Source organism: Thalassophryne amazonica, chromosome 9, assembly GCF_902500255.1.
Source record: "Thalassophryne amazonica chromosome 9, fThaAma1.1, whole genome shotgun sequence".
NCBI classification, from domain to species: domain Eukaryota; kingdom Metazoa; phylum Chordata; class Actinopteri; order Batrachoidiformes; family Batrachoididae; genus Thalassophryne; species Thalassophryne amazonica.
In genome coordinates, this window is record NC_047111.1 from 23,523,438 (window position 1) to 23,543,714 (window position 20,277).

Below are 20,277 nucleotides of genomic sequence, written 5' to 3' on the forward strand. Positions count from 1 at the left end.
AGCTCAGATGGGACGGTCTGGAGACAAAGTCAGAGAGGCGAGATTGAGATGGTTTGGACATGTGCAAAAGAGGGACCCAGGCTATATAGGGAGAAGGATGTTGAGGATGGAGCCACCAGGCAGGAGGAGAAGAGGGAGGCCAAAAGAGGAGGTTTATGGATGTGCTGAGGGAGGACATGCAGGTGGTTGGGTGACAGAGGAAGATACAGAGGACAGGGTGAGATGGAAACGATTGATCTGCTGTGGCGATCCCTAATGGGAAGAGCCGAAAGACAAAGAATATATATATATATATATATATATATATATATATAATATATATATATATATATATATATATATATATATACATTTCAGACATTTACAAATCAGAAGAATAAATAATAATACAATTAATATATGAAAACTGTATTTATATAGGTAATAATATAATAAATGAAATAAATGATATATAACAATAAACATAATATTATGTAAATAGTAGATAATAAATTGATTTAATAATTCCAACTGTGTGTATGTGTGTGTGTGTGTATTTTTGGAGTTCATCTTGGCATTTTGTTGAATGTGCTGACGTGCGGGAAAACACCGAAAACAAATTAAAAATAAAACTAATCACTGTAAACACTGTATTGTTGTTCTTTCAGATAAATTAATGCGAGTCATGTTTAGTTGCTCTTTTGCTTTCTCAAATTTACAGTGTGATTCTCAGGCTTTAAAATATGACGAAAGAACACTCCATCGTCTTTCATTACATTTACCTGAACGGTCGGTGGAAACATGGCGGCGTCTGTTGGTGGACATCCGAGCTCGGCTGGTCCGAGTCCGGAAAGTCCACCGATCCAGTACAGTCTGGTTCTGGAGCATCTTATCGGTGATAAGAGATCCGCGAAGGATCCAAATCCTGCCGTGATGGGACTTCCAGTGCCCCCTAAAAGTGAAGAACAGAAGATGATCGAGCGGGGAATGGAGAGCTGTGCCTTTAAGTCTACTCTGGCCTGTGTCGGAGGTAAACAATATATCATCACGTTATCAATACTGTAAGTCTGCTGTGATGGCTGTGGCCCTATGTGTAGTTTTGGTCGGATAAAGGAGCCCCGTTAACGTGTCGAGGCTTCCCAGCCATTAGAAACTACTGCCACCTAGAGGTCATTTAATTTGTAGCACCCCAACTATGATACTAAGAAACAAGGGGTTGCTTAATTTTACCCTCCTGTCCTCACAGATAGTTATGAACTTTGAGTAATGACTGAAAGAACAAGATTGTGGATACAGTGGTGTTGAACAGTATGTCCCATGACCCTGTCCTCGAACCATTTGAGAACTTCATATCTCCTCTGGGGTGACAGGTGTCAAGATGCATACTGCGCTTATCACGCCACACAGACAGAACACAGTTTTGAAATGACATACCGTTCAAATAAACAATGCGAGCAGGTCACCTGGATTTAAATGTCAAGTGCAACACTTTCCAACCAACTGCATAGCTCTTCTGATCCATGCACAGGGCAAGGCCCGCCCATCTGGGTGCAGGCCGAGAACAGGCTTAAAAACGTAGGCGGTGCGCTATGTCAGGATGGCTTGCAAGCATCTCCGTGGGGAAGTGTGCGGCAGGACATTCAGAGCTGTCGTAGCAACTCTCTTTTCAAGGAAGGCATTTTTTTTAATACAGCATCTGAACTTGAAGTCCGTTTCTTGTCAATCTTTGAGTCTTTTGAATTTGCTCACCACATTAAACTACCGGGAGGGGATCTGCCAGCAAGAAAATCCTCAAAAAATAAATGAGATTTCTCAGTCGGGCATCTGGATTTACACTCAGCAGCATCACATCGAAAGGAGCCAGCTGAGGTGGTTCAAGCATCTGGTGAGGATGCCCCCTGGTCGTCTCCCTCGGGAGATCTTCCAGCCACCTTCAACTGGGAGAAGACTCCAGGGAAGTTATAGGAATCTTTTTTTTTTTTAATAGAACTATAACTTTGATTAGTTTATATTTTCCTTAACTGGGCAGCAACACTTATCTGAATCAAACTTACACTTATGGTTTTTCATACAGGTGATCTCTCTACTGTTCTGTGGTATACATGCTGTTGTTACAGCTGCTAAGTAGCAATGTGAATCCAGATTGAAATATGTTCCCACTGGCTTGACGAGCGGGGATTCCCCCTTTGCTGACCTCCTTGATCTCCAGAGCAAGGAGTCTTATGTTCGAACCCACAGGAGCCACAAAGATAGTCACTCAGTAACTGATAATAAAAACAATGTTTAAAAAACAAGAGATGTGAAAAAAAAACAAAGTAAAATATCCTTATTCAGGGTACCAAGAAATATGCCACAGTTACAAATGTCACTTGATAGGTTTCGGTTCAGTGGGATCATCACACAGCTGATTTAGGTCAGTTCCCATTTATATATTGAGGCCTGACCCATTAGAATGGATAGATGACGAGGAGATTAAATTAAAATCTGAGCAGTGTCAAGTGAGTCAGTGAGACCCAACATCAGATGACGAGTGACAAAATAATGGGGACACTTGCAGCACCAAAGCGTTTTAAAATGTTCTTTACACATTTTCTTAAAATGTTTAACAGTGAGACGAGGTGATCATTGTTTGGATGATTATTGAGCAGCACTGCAACCATTATAACGCAGCATCTTCTTAGCAGCTACTCCATGTACTTTGGGAACAAAGAGAGTTTACAGCGTGTCAGGTGTAAATTGAGCCTGTTTCCACTCCCTGAGTACAGTGCCTGACATGAGTGAAAAGTTAAAGATATTTGCTAGAGGAAATGAGTGCTCATGAGTGGTTAAATAGCTTACTGACAGGTTCAGCAGATACTGGTTGTAACTTAAATAACTCCAGGAAAACTGTGTGGATGTTTGGAAGGGCATCTGTTTTGGAACTTATCAGCCAGTGAACTGCCAGTGCCAGTGAAGGAGCATTAATACCAAGGCAATCCGCAAGGGATCGATACCACATTCCCAACCACTTGGACAGAACAGGTCACACCGCGAGTTGTTTGGATCCCAAATTTTCCCGATTTGTGGTAGGGCAGGATCATCCATGATCAAGGGTGACATGTCTGCCCTGTGTGGGAGGTGCATACATGATCTGCATACAATCAACAAACTATTAGGATCGATAAGGTTGCTTATATATTCATTCAGAAAATGATCATTTAACAACTTGTGTATTTTGTCAAGCTTTAAGATGCAGCAAGACATCACTATAAAATCAGTCAATCATATAAAATGATTGATTATGTGCCTGTAGTTTATACATTTCACAACGGCAACACTGACCCAGCCCTGCGACAGACTGGCACTATGTACGAGGTGTATTAGATAAGAAACTGACACTTTATTTTTTTTTTTAACTATATGGATTTGAATGACGTGCGATTACACCAATCATGCTTGAACCCTCGTGCGCATGCGTGAGTTTTTTCACGCGTGTCGGTGACGTCATTTCCCTGTGGGCAGGCCTTGAGTGAGATGTGGTTCAGCCCTCTCGGCTGAATTCCTTGTTCACACGCTGCTCAAGACGGCGCGCGTTGCTATATCAAAATTTTTCTGGACCTGTGAGGAATATCCGAGTGGACACTATTCTAGAAATTTAGCTGGTTTTCGGTGAAAAGTTTAACGGCTGTTGAGAGATTATGGGGTGTTTCTGTCGCTGTAAGGACTTCCCACGGAGCGGGACGTCGCGCAGCGCTTCCAGGCGCCGTCGTCGGCCTGTTTCGACCTGAAACATCCTAATTTAAGGCTTAATTCACCCAGGACGTCATGAGAGAACAGAGAAGATTCGAAGAGGCCGGCATGAGGACTTTATGCGGACATTCCACTGTTTAAGGACATTTTGTAATGAAGACGTGCGCGCAAATTCGCCGAGTCATTCCGTGACGACTTGGCCATCTGTGTGCGCCGCGACAGGTAAAACACCTCCGTGTTGAAACCATTTGTAAAATTCAGGCGGCTTTTGATGGCTTTCAACAAGTGAGTAACTGAGAAATTGTTATAACAGCTTGGGCATGTTCAACTTGCCCGTTAAGGTTTCCAACGGAGGTGTTTTTCCTGTTGCGACCCCCCGCGGTCGGGTCCGGCCTGACATGCGACTCTGCCCGCACGTTCTTTCATTACGAAATGTCCGTTAACAATGGAATGTCCGAATAAACTCCTCATGCCGAGTTCTTCCTGAAAGTTCTCTGTTCTCTGACGACTTACTGGGTCAACAGAGCCTGAAATGTGGAAGTTTTCAACTTTGAAACGGCGAGACGCTGCCGTCTCGAAGCGCAGATTGCCGTCAGGCGCCGTGGGCCGTCCTTAAAGCGACACTACCAGACCAAAATCTCTCATCAGCCGTTAAAATTTTTACCGAAAACCAGCTGAATTTATCGAATGGTGTCCACTCAGTTGTGCCTTACAGTTTTTGAAAAAAATTTTATCAAACAAAGCAGCAGTCTCTGAGCCATTCCTAAACAATGAAAAAATCGACGAGAGGGTGGACCACTCCTTACTCAAAGACTGCCCACAGGCGAATGACGTAACCGACAGGCATGAAAAAACTCTCGCATGCCCACGAGGGTTCAAGCATGTCTGATGTAATCACACGTGATTCAAATCCATATGGTTTTTGAAAAAATAATAAGGTCGGATACTTTTCTAACAGACCTCGTACAGGATGAACCCTGCCTCACACCCAATAACCATTGGGGTTGGCTCCAATCTCTTTGATCACATACCTGCATCAAACCTGTGTGTGGTCTGAGTAAGGTTAACTTATGTATGTAGCTTCTTTGTCAAGATAACGTAAACAAGATTTTACAGATTCTGCCCCCTGGTGGCTAAAATTATAATCAAAACGTGCCCAACCTCGAACTTTTGTGTGGTCTTAGTGAGGTGAGTTTGTGTACATAGTTTCACTTTGATTCACAAAGTCTTTGTCAAGATATTGCATACATCAGGGGTGGCCAAGTTCGGTCCTCGAGAGCCACATACCTGACACTCTTAGTTGTCTCCCTGCTCCAACACACCTGAATCCAATGAAAGGCTCATTAAAAGTCTGCTAACGAGTCTTTCATTGGATTCAGGTGTGTTGGAGCAGGGAGACAACTAAGAGTGTCAGGTATGTGGCTCTCGAGGACCGAACTTGGCCACCCCTGGCATACATATTGTTTCAGAGACTCTGCCCCCTGGTGGCCTCAATAAGAGTCAAAACGTGCCAAGTGTTGAATTTGTCAGAGGTCTTGGAGCTCTCCAAGGTCACCTCTAGGTGACCTTGTGTACCCAGTTTCACTTTGAGACACAGGTAAGTGTTTGTTGTGGTACTGTGTACACATCATGTCCACGGAGTCTGTGAGTTAATTGAGCTGGTCTGCCTTCTTTTTTCATGCAGATTTGTTTTTTTAATGCAGCACTTCCAGTAGTTTTTAGTTTTCTATTTTACATTTTTAATAAGCTCAAGCGAACACACTCAGAGATTGCATACATTAGTACCACTGTCGGCTAGTTTTTGTGTTCTTAAGGTGGGTTTTTGTGACAAAGAGATAAAAGCAAAGCCTGTCTCAATTCAATTTATTTATATAGCACCAAATCACAACACAATTCACCACAAGGCGCTTTTGTATTAAAGAAAGAGATAAAAGGAAGATTTCTGAGGCTGAACTGGATCATGTGGAATCAGATTATTATTCTTTGCTAAACAGGGTTTGTTCTCGGAGGAGCTTTTGGCGTATTCACAGCTGGCATCGATAGCAACGTTGGCTTTGACCCCAAAGACCCCCTGAGAACACCGACAGCACGAGAAGTCCTCAGAGACATGGGTCAGAGGGGGATGTCCTACGCCAAGAACTTTGCCATTGTGGGTGCCATGTTCTCCTGCACAGAGTGCATCATTGAGTCGGTATGTAACAACTGTTCTTCACGTGCATGCACAGATTTGTGGATGGTGTATCAGGGAAACTTTCAGCTGTGATAAATTTGATGCTCAAATCATGTAAAATGTTGTGGATTTCAGATTTAAGTTCATGTTGGGAACACGTTACTGCAGGACATCTGGTGTAATAATGTTTTCATGTCAACTTATTACCGTCTTGAATGCCTAAGACATCAGGGAGTCTAGCTTTGAGTTCAGTCTTAGTTGAGGAGTTGATGCATCACCGTAGTGATATGTAAGTTGTTTGTTCCACTAAACACGGCTGCGAAACTGTAAACTTAATAAGTGAGTGATCAGAGACCAATGATGTAAGAGGCATGATGTCAATACTCGTGACAGCAATACCACGTGCGAGAACCAAATCCATGGTATTTCCACTAATGTGCGTCGAGTACTGAATGCATTGCCGAAATCCTAATGCATCCGCAATTTCCATAAATGATTTGCAGAGGGGATCAGAAGGCTTATTTATGAACGTTAAAGTCACCAATGATCAGAATGTTATCTGCACTAGTTGACAAGTTAGAGATGAACACACCAAATTCATCTAAGAATTCAGAATATGGGCCAAGAGGCCTATATACAGTGACAGATTAATACAGCTGATTTTTATTCTTCTGACCTTGGCAATGCATAATATCCTGAGCAGAGCGGAGAATCAGATCCTCAAACGAGTTATATTTGTGACCCCCAACAGCTAATAAGTTAAACCTAGATTTATAAATAGAGCAACACCCCCGCCTTGCTTCGCATCACGAGGGATGTGACTAAATGTATAGGTGGTGGGCAGGCCTCATTTAAGAGGAGGACAGCTGTAGGTTTAAGCCAGGTTCCACATAACCCAATCATATTTAAGTGATGATCAATAATTAGATCATTAATCAACAATAATTTTGAGGATAGTGATCTTATGTTAATGAGACCCAGACTAAGGACCTCAGTGGGGTTGACAGTTGAACTGTTGGGGTTTAGGGGTGCTTCCAGAGTTGCATATATAAGATGCCTAGAAGTAGGTTTAGGTTTGAGACATTCCATGCGCGTTGTAGGTAGCAGACACAAAATCTTTGATATTGCTGGAACAAGCATTGGGGCTTCCTCAATTTCAACATCATCCATTGTAGTAATGGATATTAAGTTTGCAAAGCATATCCCTCTGATTTTATGGACACGTCTACGGAAGCAGACCACAGTCTCAACTTCTTGAATTTCCCGACCTGGCAGATAAACTGCACTATCACCATAGTGAATTTTCTGCACTAATTTCCCCGCTAAGCTAATGGATTCGACACCCACATTTGTCATAAGCCTTGCAGGGTCTCTAATCACCTGCTCAGTGGCCTGCTGTAAATTCCTAATGTTACCCTCCCTGTAGAGCTCTATCTATGTTCGCAGACAAGATGGTGGCTCTTTCCCCAGTAGGGTGGAGGCCGTCTGGCATCAGCAAGCCACGGCAGCCCCAGAACGAGGCCAGTTATCAATAAAGCTAAAGCCTTGCTGTCTACAAAATTGTGCCAGCCACCTATTTAATGATGTCAAGCCTGCTAACACCTCATCAGTACCCCGCGAGGGGAGGGGACAGAGACTGACCAACACATCTTTCTGGCAAGGAGGTCACAAGTCCTCTCTTATGTCCATTTTGTGCCTCTGAGTGCTTCATCCTACATCATTGTGCCGACATGAATAACTATGTGACTATATCTCATGTCCATGTTCCTTAGTCTGTTTTCCCTTCTGCAGCGTCAGTACCGTAAGATGTGATGCAATGTCGGGAGCTCTGGCCCCAAGAATACAGATTAACATCCAGCCGGCGTCTGTAACCTGACTTTGCTGGTGATAGAATCCCTTATCACTAAAGTCTGGCGTTTCGGCCTGGAGACAGGAGTGGAAGTCACTCATGGGCTTCAGAGAATTCACATCAGGCAAATCCAAGGGGGACACCGATTCACAGTTTGCAGTGGTGAGTGTGATCGGTACCACAACCGGGCACTAAGCCTTATGGGGCTTCCTCCACCTAGCCACAGTCCGAAATCCGTCATCCACAGCCGGTGTTTCTAGGCTGATGCTAATGGGCATGCTAGCCGGCCCAACACTAACCTCATCTGGAGTGCCCGTAACATCTAACTCCACTGAGCTAAGAAGCTGTTCTAACTTATGAACACAGCTCTCTAAGAGAACCACCCTATCTTCCAACAATATGCAGGATTTACGGAATGTGTAAAGTAGTGTACTTTGTGCACTAGCAAAAATTCAAGAGTATAGCCAAGCAAGCATGAGCTAACCAATAATGAATAAGCTAACCACTCCTAAGGCTCACACAGAATTCACACAGATGTAAATAAATTAATTAAAATTCACAGCAGTTACACTGAAAAAGTAGCAGAAGTATTAGACTTGAGGAACAGTTAAAAAAAAAAAAATCACAGATTCAATTTATTTTCATTTATATAGCGCCAAATCACAGCAAAGTTGCCTCATGGTGCTTCACACAAGTAAGGTCTAACCTTACCAACCCCCAGAGCAAGCACACAGGTGACAGTGGTAAGGGGAAAAAAAAAAACTCCCTCTGAGGAAGAAACCTCAAGCAGACCAGGCTCAAAGGGGTGACCCTCTGCTTTGGCCATGCTACAGGCAGAAATTACAAAGCAATTCAGAAAATAAATATACAAGAAATGTTACTGTGCACAGGACAGGAGGGTTTCAGGAACAGATACCACACCCATCTTTGGATGGAGCCACACCTCAGACAGAGAAAAGAAAACATCAGGCATCAGAAAGACAACAAATACAGTCTAATTTGTCAGCATTAAGCAACAAGAAAAACAAAAGAGATACTAAGGTGATTGCTGGCCACTAGCCCTAAGCTTCACTAAAAGACCCAGAATTTAGATAAAGTTGAGGCCGCAGCCCACTCCATTTCTATTAAAATGAGTTTAAAAGAGTAAAAAGCATAGTAACATACTATGCCAGTATGTTAGCCAAACGAAAGCGAAAATAAGTGCGTCTTAAATCTGGACTTGAAAGTCTTCACAGAATCTGACTGTTTTATTGATGCAGGGAGATCATTCCACAGAACAGGGGCACGATAAGAGAAAGCTCTATAACCCACAGACTTCTTATTCACCCTAGAGACACAGAGTAGTCCTGTACCCTTGAGCTGCTGCGGAAACGCCAGATAAAAAGGTCGCAACATGAACGCTAAGTGAGAAGATCAACGAACCCCCGAGCAGTGGTGGGCACAGTTCCAATAATCCAGTAAATGATAATTTTCAAAGATAATGTTTCATTATCGGATTATCTTTTCAGATAACTTTGAAAACCATTATCGGACTAATTATCTTCCGATAATTTTTAGACCGTTAACTTGGTAAACAAAGCTGAACAGCTACAAACATTTATAAAATTAAAATTAGTTGAGCGCCTACCTTTTTTTTTTATCAAGTATTTTTATTAGTTTTTTCCATTTTTACACACAAAACAACAGAGAACACAAACTTGAAATAACCCTCCCGCCCAACCCCTTCTAAACCAGATCAACTATACATAATACTAAACTGTACAGGCATCTAAGGACATACAAACACAATCTTAAGTACAGTATGTTAGTATGCATCACCGACCCTGATAGTATTTAAACTAAAACATCTGCAGGCACACTCTCAAAATAAGATAGAAATGGCTGCCATGTATCAAGATAAACCTTGATAGATCCTTTTACAGTATATCTGATCTTCTCCAAATTAATATGATACATAACTTCTCTCATCCACTGACATATGTAGGTGGACGTAAATCCTCCCATTGGCAGAGAATGAGTCTCCTGGCCAACAGAGAACAAAACGCAATATAGCCTTCTGTTTTTCCTGAATAGGGCCTCCAGAGGGACAACACCAAACAGAGAGGTCAGTGGAGATGGATGGACAGTCCTACCACAGGACTGCAGAAAGTGTGTGAAAACAGATTGCAATAACCATGTAGTTTTGGACAGGTCCAGAATGTGTGAACCAGTGGGGCCGGGGACTGCTTACAGTGGTTGCAGGCCAGGTCCAGGTCAGGTTAAACTTTGACAGTTTGTCCTTAGACCAATGCAGATGATGGACGACTTTAAAACTGAAGAACGGAATGTCTCAAACATATTGAAGATGAATAAATGTTCTTGATAATGATTCCCCACGTTGAATCTGATATGGTTTCACCCCAAGTCCAGCTCCCATTTGTGTTTAAAGGAGTCCAAACACGTCTCATAGTGATAGCTCAGCAGTTTGTAAATCCTGCTGAGTGTCCGTTTGGAAACGTTTTGCACCCCAGAATCGAATCCACCCAAGTTCTTCGAGGGGCACAAAGGGAAACTGACAGAGTTGACCTCACAAAATGTCTGATCTGGAGATATTTAAAAACATGTGAAGAGTGGAGACCAAATTTCTGTACTAGCTGATCAATAAGAGGCAAAGATATTGTCTACATAAGAGATCATAAAGTGAATGCACACCTTTAAGAGTCCAGGAATTAAAAGTTGCATTCAGTCAAAGAAGGGACAAACATGTGATTATTGACACTGGGGCAAAACAATAGTTCTCTAAAGTGAAATGGACCTTCTGAACTGATTCCAAATTTTCAGTGTGTGAGTAACAACAGGATTACAGGTATAGGTTTGAGAGTGGATTGTAAATGTTAACTGAGAGCAAGTAAAGCAGATGCAGAGCTCGATTTGATCGAGGTTTTTTCCAGAGCCACCCAACTAGGGAGATTATCTGTTTCTAACAAAATAATAAGGCTCTAATATTTCGCTGCCCAGTAATAAAACATAAATTGGCAGTGACATACCACCAAGGCTACGGGAGTTGAGCGCCTACCTGTTAAATGTTTTGTAGCAGATGTGTAGTTCTACCCTCTACAACAGAAGAGAGCTGCTTCTAGAAGAACCGCTCTATCCTCTGCAGGCAAAGGAGCACTGGTAACAAAAAGAAAAAAAAAAACTAATTTCTTTAACCCCATACTGATACACTGGCAATATCACCCAAGTCATCCAGAGGCATACATTTTTAACTTATAGTTCAAATTTTAACCAACTAATTTTGAACAAGTTATTTAAATTACCGTCACATCTGAAGTTTCATAAAGTGAAAATATCAGATATATGATTTAGTTTTAAAGTAAGTGCTAATTGTTAAGGTTTTAGTATGGACATGCTGTGCCCAGTGCATTATGGGTAGGATAGGGTAATCTCAGTACGTTCACCACAGGAGAATGCATTTGAGACACTCTGATCAAGCTCCATGGACAACAGCATTAAACTCTTGTGCCTAAAACTCTCGTGAATATATTCTATGGGTTTATAGACATTGTTATTGTGTTTGCATTTATTAAATTCCACGCATCTTAAACGTAGCAGACACAGATTATATGGAATTTTGTTTTGGCATGTTTTCACAGTCTCTACTGCCATCTACTGGCCAGTAGTGTTAATGGCAGTATTCGCCCTTGAAGCTGGGCAGACACTGTATGATATTTTTCAATCACTGTACTCGGTTCCAGCTCAAACTGTACGACAGAACCGCACGGTGTAAAAAGTTCGGAGCGTCCAGTTTATGTTCTCACATGCGTAGTACATTCAAAAAACCACACGTTGGACTCGTGTTTCCAGAAGCAAAATGTAAACGGAAGCTTTTTTTTCAAACTTAATTTACTTTCTTATTTTTTACAAAAACTCTCGATGGAGACATCAAAGTTTAAAAAAAATTACAAGACAGGTCTGTGGTGTTTGCACAGGCACAGTGCGAGAGGTTGGACGCTTGTAGCGCTTCAGCAGCGGGATACCCTCACGACGGCTGACTAGAATATCAAACAGGTTTGATATTCTAGATCGCCGATCGGGAGGTGGTCATGAGATGTTAAACGCAGCTTGTTACTCCATGTATACTAAATGATGCAGGACGTGTGGATTAACCTGAAACTCTGTGCAATCCAAAAAATTCTCGCACGAATGAAAAATCAGCTGAAAAAGGGCCAAAACTCGCACTGGCACCAGTAGATCATGGCAGTGTTCTATTTATTTTGACACCGGTTATATCAGACGGTTTTTTACAAGTAAAAAATGGCAGATTTTACAAAAGCACATTTATCTGTAAACACCAACACACGACACACCTCACATTAACATGTTGGTTTACACAGAATGAATGAGTCAACCGATCAGTGTTAGCGAGGCACATTTGTACCCAGAATCCTTTTCCATCTGTCTGTGTTTGTTACAAAACTTCAGAATTACTGCATTATTCAACATTAAAAAATATATGTTTTAACTTTATACAAATGACAGAATTGACATTAATGGGAGTTATTCTATCAGTATCATTTTATTTATACACCAAACCTAAATCAGCATCTGCTTTATTTTCCAAGACCTCCGCCTGATGGCAGCGCTGTGATGAGTAGAGAGTTGAGCTTCGTGGCTCCTCTCAGCTTGCGTCTGTGCTGGAAGCCATGTAGTGAACAGGAGCTTCCAGCAGGGGGCAGGATGCACCAAGACAGAAGTGCTGACTCCTTGTTTGGGTCTGTCATCACCTTTGACGCTACCAAAAGCAATTGTGGTGTTAAAACTCAAAATCAGCTTGTTAGTAGTGCAAATGTACCTGAGACAATACTGGAATTATCGGTTATCTGTAACTTCCGATACATTTTTTGGGTGGTTATCGGTTTTAGCTTTACAAAAGACAACTTTTCAGTTACCTGATTATCTGTTATCAAAGTTAATTTTTTTGGTTATCTGTGCCCACCACTGCCCCCGAGCTCGGTTAATGCTGCCATGGATCCACAATATAAAAATAATAGTAATGCACAGTGACTTGGAGAAGTATTGATTTGATATGATTTGGAAAGATTTAAAACGTGTTAGATTACTCGTTACTGAATAAAGCGGTCAGATTTACAGTAATACGTTACCAGCATCACTGCTGTTAAGGATTTGGAAAGAAAATAAAAAATGTTGGGGGTTTTTCTCAGTATCACATGCGCAATTTATAACCTCTTCTTAATTGTTTTGCAGCACAGAGGAAAGTCAGACTGGAAGAATGCAGTGTACAGCGGCTGCGTTACAGGAGGAGCCATCGGATTTCGTGGTATGGAACCCAGTACCTTTAAGTTAGGGATTATTTATAAGATTAACTGTTTCTGTTGTCTTTGCATTAATTTTTTTCTGTATTTGCAGCCGGCCTGAAGGCTGGGATTCTGGGATGTGGAGGATTTGCAGCATTTTTCTGCCGCCATGAGTATTATTTACGGTGATGCAAAGGAGCGTTTCCACGCTTAACAAACTGAACATCTGGACCAGCCATTGAGTGCACACGTAGAGGACAATCCAGGTGCAGGATTAATGCAGAGTGGCTGGAATTGGTGGAAATACCTGTTTCTTATTTGTGAAGAAGCTGAAGAAATGAATGGCTGAAACTGAGCTGTTTTTTGTGGCAAAATATTAAAGATGGATCACCTCGTCACTCACATCATCACCACTCAGACTCCAGATTGTTCCAGTTTTAGAACACGGGACTGTTAATCCACATGAGGATTATTTATATCATATATTTTGTTTGTTTTTAAAAAAATCTGAATTTTTGTTTATTGATGAATTTTAAAGGTTTCCTTAAAAAAAAAAATTTTATTTCAGTTTGAAGCTCCATAATTATACAACCCCTGGCAAAAATTATGGAATCACCGGCCTCGGAGGATGTTCATTCAGTTGTTTAATTTTGTAGAAAAAAAGCAGATCACAGACATGACACAAACTTAAGTCATTTTCAAATGGCAACTTTCTGGCTTTAAGAAACACTATAAGAAATCAAGAAAAAAAGATTGTGGCAGTCAGTAACGGTTACTTTTTTAGACCAAGCAGAGGAAAAAAAATATGGAATCACTCAATTCTGAGTAAAAAATTATGGAATCACCCTGTAAATTTTCATCCCCAAAACTAACACCTGCATCATATCAGATCTGCTCGTTAGTCTGCATCTAAAAAGGAGTGAACACACCTTGGAGAGCTGTTGCACCAAGTGGACTGACCTGAATCATGGCTCCAACACGAGAGATGTCAGTTGAAACAAAGGAGAGGATTATCAAACTCTTAAAAGAGAGTAAATCATCATGCAATGTTGCAAAAGATGTTGGTTGTTCACAGTCAGCTGTGTCTAAAACTCAGGACCAAATACAAACAACATGGGAAGGTTGTTAAAGGCAACATACTGGTAGACCAAGGAAGACATCAAAGCGTCAAGACAGAAAACTTAAAGCAATATGTCTCAAAAATCGAAAAATGTACAACAAACAAATGAGGAACGAATGGGAGGAAACTGGAGTCAACATCTGTGATCGAACTGTAAGAAACCGCCTAAAGGAAATGGGATTTACATACAGAAAAGCTAAACGAAAGGCATCATTAACACCTAAGCAGAAAAAAACAAGGTTAAAATGGGCTAAGGAAAAGCAATTGTGGACTGTGGATGACTGGATGAAAGTCATATTCAGTGATGAATCTCGAATCTGCATTGGGCAAGGTGATGATGCTGGAACTTTTGTTTGGTGCCTTTCCAATGAGATTTATAAAGATGACTGCCTGAAGAGAACATGTAAATTTCCACAGTCATTGATGATATGGGGCTGCATGTCAGGTAAAGGCACTGGGGAGATGGTAATGCATCTTGCCATAGAGCAAAAACTGCAGAAACATTCCTTGCAAAAAGACACATAGGGTCAATGTCATGGCATAGGGTCAATGTCAATGAGCAGATCTGATTTGATGCAGGTGTTAATTTGGGGGATGAAAATTTACAGGGTGATTCCATAATTTTTCCTCAGAATTGAGTGATTCCATATTTTTTTTCCTCTGCTTGGTCTAAAAAAGTAACCGTTACTGACTGCCACAATCTTTTTTTCTTGATTTCTTATAGTGTTTCTTAAAGCCAGAAAGTTGCCATTTGAAATGACTTTAGTTTTGTGTCATGTCTGTGATCTTCTTTTTTTCTACAAAATTAAACAACTGAATGAACATCCTCTGAGGCCGGTGCTTCCATAATTTTTGTCAGGGGTTGTATTTACTTCAGTTACTTTCCTCATGGTCAGTTTTGCCATTTAATCAGATAAATAATGATTTTATTTTATTATTGTAAGTATTGACAGAGTGTTCTAGATTGGCGTGTTGTGCATAATTCTTTTTTCCAACCTTTTTGCCATTACAAAAGATTTTCCCATATTTTTTAAAGTTTTCTTGTAAGACTAACCCCACTGTAAGATAATTTTTAGTCAGAAACAGCTCATTTTAACTTCTGTAGCATATGCCAAAGAAGTCCATTCCTGACCTTGTCTTTGCTCTGACATAAACACACACAGAAGAGCCACTCTGCACCTTGTGACATGCCCACATTGCCGCTCTACTCTCTGTAGCGCCCATAGAGCTGCTCTGGATTCTGTGACTTGCCCAGACTCTGCTCTGTGTGACACGCGCAGAGCTGCTCTGCTCTGTGACAAGCCTACAAAGCTGCTCTGCTCTCTGTGATACGCCCAGAGAGCTGCTCTTGATTCTGTGAGGCACCCACAGAGCCACTCTGCTTTCTGTGACACACCCACAGAGCTCCTCTGCTGTGATATGCCCAGAGAGCTGCTCTTGATTCTATGAGGCACCCAGAGCCACTCTGCTTTCTGTGACACACCCACAGAGCTGCTCTGCTCTCTGACATGCCACCAGAGCTGCTCTGCTCTGTGACACGCCAACAGAGCTGCTCTTGATTCTGTGATGCACCCACAGAGCTGCTCTGCTCTCTGTGACATGCCCACAGAGCCACTCTGCTTTCCGTGACACGCCCACAGAGCTGCTCTGCTCTCTGACATGCCACCAGAGCTGCTCTGCGACACGCCAACAGAGCTGCTCTTGATTCTGTAATGCACCCACAGAGCTGCTCTGCTCTCTGTGACACGCCCACAGAGCCACTCTTTCTGTGACACGCCCACAGAGCTGCTCTGCTCTGTGACACACCACCAGAGCTGCTGTGTGACACGCCGCCAGAGCTGCTCTTGATTCTGAGGCACCCACAGAGCTGCTCTGCTTTCTGTGACACGCCCACAAAGCCACTCTGCTCTCTGTGACATGCCCACACAGTCTGTGAGGGAGTAGTTTTATGTTGCTTCTGTTGAAGCAACATAAAACAACGTTGAACAAACGGCGACAAAGCAGATTATTTTTTGATGCAACACTGGAGATATTTTTGGCTACAAACTTTAAAATCTGTTTTTAAAACACCTGTTGGCCCCTATAAATAATCAAATTACACTTCATGGTATTTCATTAAAAAAAAAAGTCCAAATCATTATGGACCAAATTGTTATGTTCATTTCAGTTTAGTGGTTGGCCACTAGGGGTTGAGATATGTAAATAACATGTACATTATGTCCTGAAAGTTTCTGCTGACGTAAGAGCTGATATTTTCATCAGTAAAAATGTTTTGCTATTTGTTGCTGTAGATGAGCAAAAAATTAAAAGAAGAGGAAAACAACAACTCCAGTGGGGCACTGAAAAAAGCTTTCGGTCTAAGTTTATTTAGTGTTTGCTGATTGCAGTCAGAAAGTATCCGCAGTCCCTCAATGGAGACCAGGAAGATGAATTCTAAAGGCTATAAAATATGATTTTTGTATTTGTCAAATGCATCACATCACCGTGGAAATGAGTTTTACATTAACTTCGGGACCTACTGTACCCAACAGGCTGAGATAGGTGTTTATCAACTTTTTGTGCAGACTGTGAAATGTCACTTCCTGTTGGCAAATCAGAACAGCTAATCCCGTCTGCAGGGTTGTGTGGAGATATGACCATGAGTTTTAGAACATATCCCTATGAAACAATTAGAATGTAATGAATAACTTAGATTTAGTAAAATTATGTGCGTACTCACTCAACCAGCTCCCTTGCAGCCTTTTTTAAATAGATAAATTCATGCAAAATCCTTTCTAAGGGGTTGTGTGTAAGTATGACTGTGATTTGAATTTTAGAATATAATCACTATGGAACAATCAAATTATCTGCTTGCATCTGAAATTTAGCACATTTTCGTGCAGAAATCACTCACTGACAAACCAAACCTACTCCTAATCCATCATCAATCCAGCATCGTCTATCCATCCAGCAGGTGGCAGACATGCCTATGGGATATTGAATAGGCAAAGCCAAGTTGCGTTTTTATACGAAATGCAACTTGACACAAGTCACACAAACAACTAAATTTTTTTTTTTTTTTAATATTTGTATGCAGCTGTTCTTGTTGGACGATGGATTCAGGGAAACCATGTTATGTAGCTATGCTTTGTATGTCAACACTAATTAAAATAAATAACAGCTGGCTATGCCCCGAGAATGACCATCAAGCAGTAAACACCAACTCTTTGTTGCCCTCATTTGTAGCCAATCTGATCATATAAACTAGTATGTTTTATTTAAAACAAAATAAACTTTTCAGCAACAGTGTCAAGGTCAATCACTTGTCACCACCTTTTTTTATGCAGAAGAGTTGCAGGGGGTGTGAATAATTTACTTATTTTCCTCAATATTTAACTTGAACATTTATATTTATTCAATATATTTAGCAGTTTACATTTATATTTAATTTGTTTAAATCTGCTATGTGCTAAATAATAAAAAAGATGAAAAATATACCTCTGACTTTACAAACAGCATGCTGTATTTTTAGGTTTGCCTTTAGATTTGCTCCACTCCACTCTTATTTTGTTATTAGTTTTGTGTGTGTATGTGTTCAGCTGGCTTAATGTAATTCTTTTTGAAACTAAAGAAGCTTTTTGCTTCTAATCCTTCAGATGGATTAGTCAAAAGACCTCAGCATCCACTTTCCCGTTTCAAGCTTCGATGCAGAAAACACACTGTGCCTTGCTCAAAGGCACTACAGCAGAGATTGAGCTTATTAAAAATGTTTTTTTTTTTTTTTTTCTCTGAATTTCTATGCCACTTCTCATTCATGGTTTTATTAACCTCTTTCCTGGAGTGTGTCCGCTCTTAGGCAGGTTTTGTACTAAAACCTTGTTCATAAAACAAAAACAAATTAAACATTATTTAAAATAGGGTAAAAATCCCTATTTTAAATAATGTTCCATGGGACTCTAACCTATAGTGGGTGAAACATCACACTCCTCTGGTCAGCGGTATTAGGTCAGCTCATCTATTCTTCCAGATTCTCACCACATGACATCCTTAATTTGTAGACTTTTTTTTTTGTTCTGTCCAAAGCTGATGGAACTGACCTACACACTTTATGTATGCTGTAATTTTGTGTGCATCTGGATTATTTTCTTTGTGTAAACATATGTTTAAATGTAGGTTCACTCTGAACAATGCATGAAGGCAAACCACTAGTCATGGCCATGTCGGATGATTTACAGAGTTTCTGGTTGTTTACCAGAAATGATGAAGATGACCATTGACTTTGCATACACAAACTGGTGAATGATGAAAATGTAGACAGACTTTTCAAGGCAGCAAATCTGTTTGGTGTAATGGGGATAGTTAATGCCTGCATCAATTCCACATAAAATCAACTGCAGCCACAAAACTGCATCAAGCTCTGGCAGTTGGCTTAAACATAAAACTACAGAAGACTTGGAAATAAAGCTTACCTAAGATACAGATGCATGACAAATTCAGCAGATCTTTAACAGCACAGTGGAACACCAATCACAGCGTCAGTCAGGATTCACCTGCCGGTTGTCAATCAGCAAGTAGTCTCTCCAACTCATCCTGGGTTGGATGACGACTGCACTTGTAGCGGAGCAGATAAGTATGACATTTGGCCAGAATTGTTCACTTGGTCATACAAGCATCAGATTTGGCATGAATGTTTTTCATAAATCAGTGTCTGAGTAAAAGTGCTGGCCACTTGAAAATCCATTATGGAGGCCAGGTAGAGGTCAGTGAAGATTTGCACAGGGGTCAAAATTTAAAAATGGTCCAATCATATTGAAAAGTATAACACATTATTTGTCTGATCATAAATATTCCAAAAAGTATACGAGGTCTGTTAGAAAAGTATTGTACCTTTTTATTTTTTTCAAAAACTATATGGATTTGATTCATATGTTTTTACGTCAGCCAAGCTTGAACCTTCGTGCGCATGCTTGAGTTTTTCCACGCCTGTCGGTTGCGTCATTTGCCTGTGGGCAGGCTTTGAGTGAGCACTGCTCCACCCCTCTTGTCGTCGTTTCATTGTGAGGAAATGGCGGAATGATTTGGGCTTTTTTTCCATCAGAATTTTTTCAGAAACTGTTAGACAGGCAGCTGGAAACCATTCTAAAAATTTACCTGGCTTTCAGTGAAAATTTTACGGGCTTCACAGAGAATGAGGAGTGTTACTACAGTTTTAAGGACGACCCACAATGGGGCACGGCGCGCCGCGCTCCGAGCCGCCATTGAGAGGCAGAAACCACCAGATCATTTCTAAACGGATCGCTGTGTGGAGCCGGGACCATCGTGTGCAATTTCTCTGGTTATCACAAGAGCTGGACATTAGCCATTTTCCGGCAGATTTCACTTTTAACAAGAGATTTTGTCATGAAAAGCCGCGCGGAGGCTTCGCGCGTCACGACCGATTCGCTGATGAAGCGAGACAAAGGAACACCTCCGTTTCAGAGTGTTAAAGGACAAGTTGGGACATGCCTTTCTCGGCTTTCAGTGCTTACCAGTCGAGTGAGTTAAGAGAAATTGTGGAGAGCTGGACTTGTCCCAACTTGTCCTCTAACACTCCGAAACGGAGGTGTTGCTTTGTCTCGCTTCATCAGCGAATCGGTCGTGACGCGCAAAGCCTCCGTGCGGCTTTCCATGACAAAATCTCGTTAAAAGTGAAATCTGCTGGAAAATGGCTGATGTCCAGCTCTTGTGATAACCAGAGAAATTGCACACTATGGTCCCGGCTCCACACAGCGATCCGTTTAGAAATGATCTGGTGGTTTCTGCCTCTCTATGGTGGCTCGGAGCGCGATGCGCTGTGCGCCATTGTGGGTCGTCCTTAAAGCTGTAGTAACACTCCTTATTCTCTGTGAAGCCCGTAAAAATTTCACCAAAAGCCAGATAAATTTTTCAAATGGTTTCCAGCTGCCAGTCTCTTAACAGTTTCTGAAAAAATTCTGATGGGAAAAAAAGCCCAAATCATTCCATCATTTCCTCGCAATGAAACGACGACGAGAGGGGTGGAGCAGTGCTCACTCAAAGCCTGCCCACAGGCGAATGACGCAACCGACAGGCGTGGAAAAACTCACGCATGCGCACGAAGGTTCAAGCTTGGCTGACGTAAAAACATATGAATCAA

The 20,277-nt window shown here is 41.4% G+C and overlaps 1 protein-coding gene across 1 annotated transcript; it reads left to right on the forward strand.

Moving 5' to 3' along the window:
- The first annotated feature begins 773 nt into the window (after window positions 1–773).
- On the forward strand, window positions 774–13,535 carry LOC117516494 (mitochondrial import inner membrane translocase subunit Tim22-like). Its single transcript, XM_034177402.1, has 4 exons — window positions 774–1,009; window positions 5,703–5,899; window positions 12,975–13,047; window positions 13,137–13,535. The coding sequence occupies exons 1-4, from the start codon at window positions 781–783 to the stop codon at window positions 13,211–13,213; spliced, it is 576 nt and encodes a 191-aa protein (XP_034033293.1). The 5' UTR covers window positions 774–780; the 3' UTR covers window positions 13,214–13,535.
- The last annotated feature ends 6,742 nt before the right edge of the window (window positions 13,536–20,277 follow it).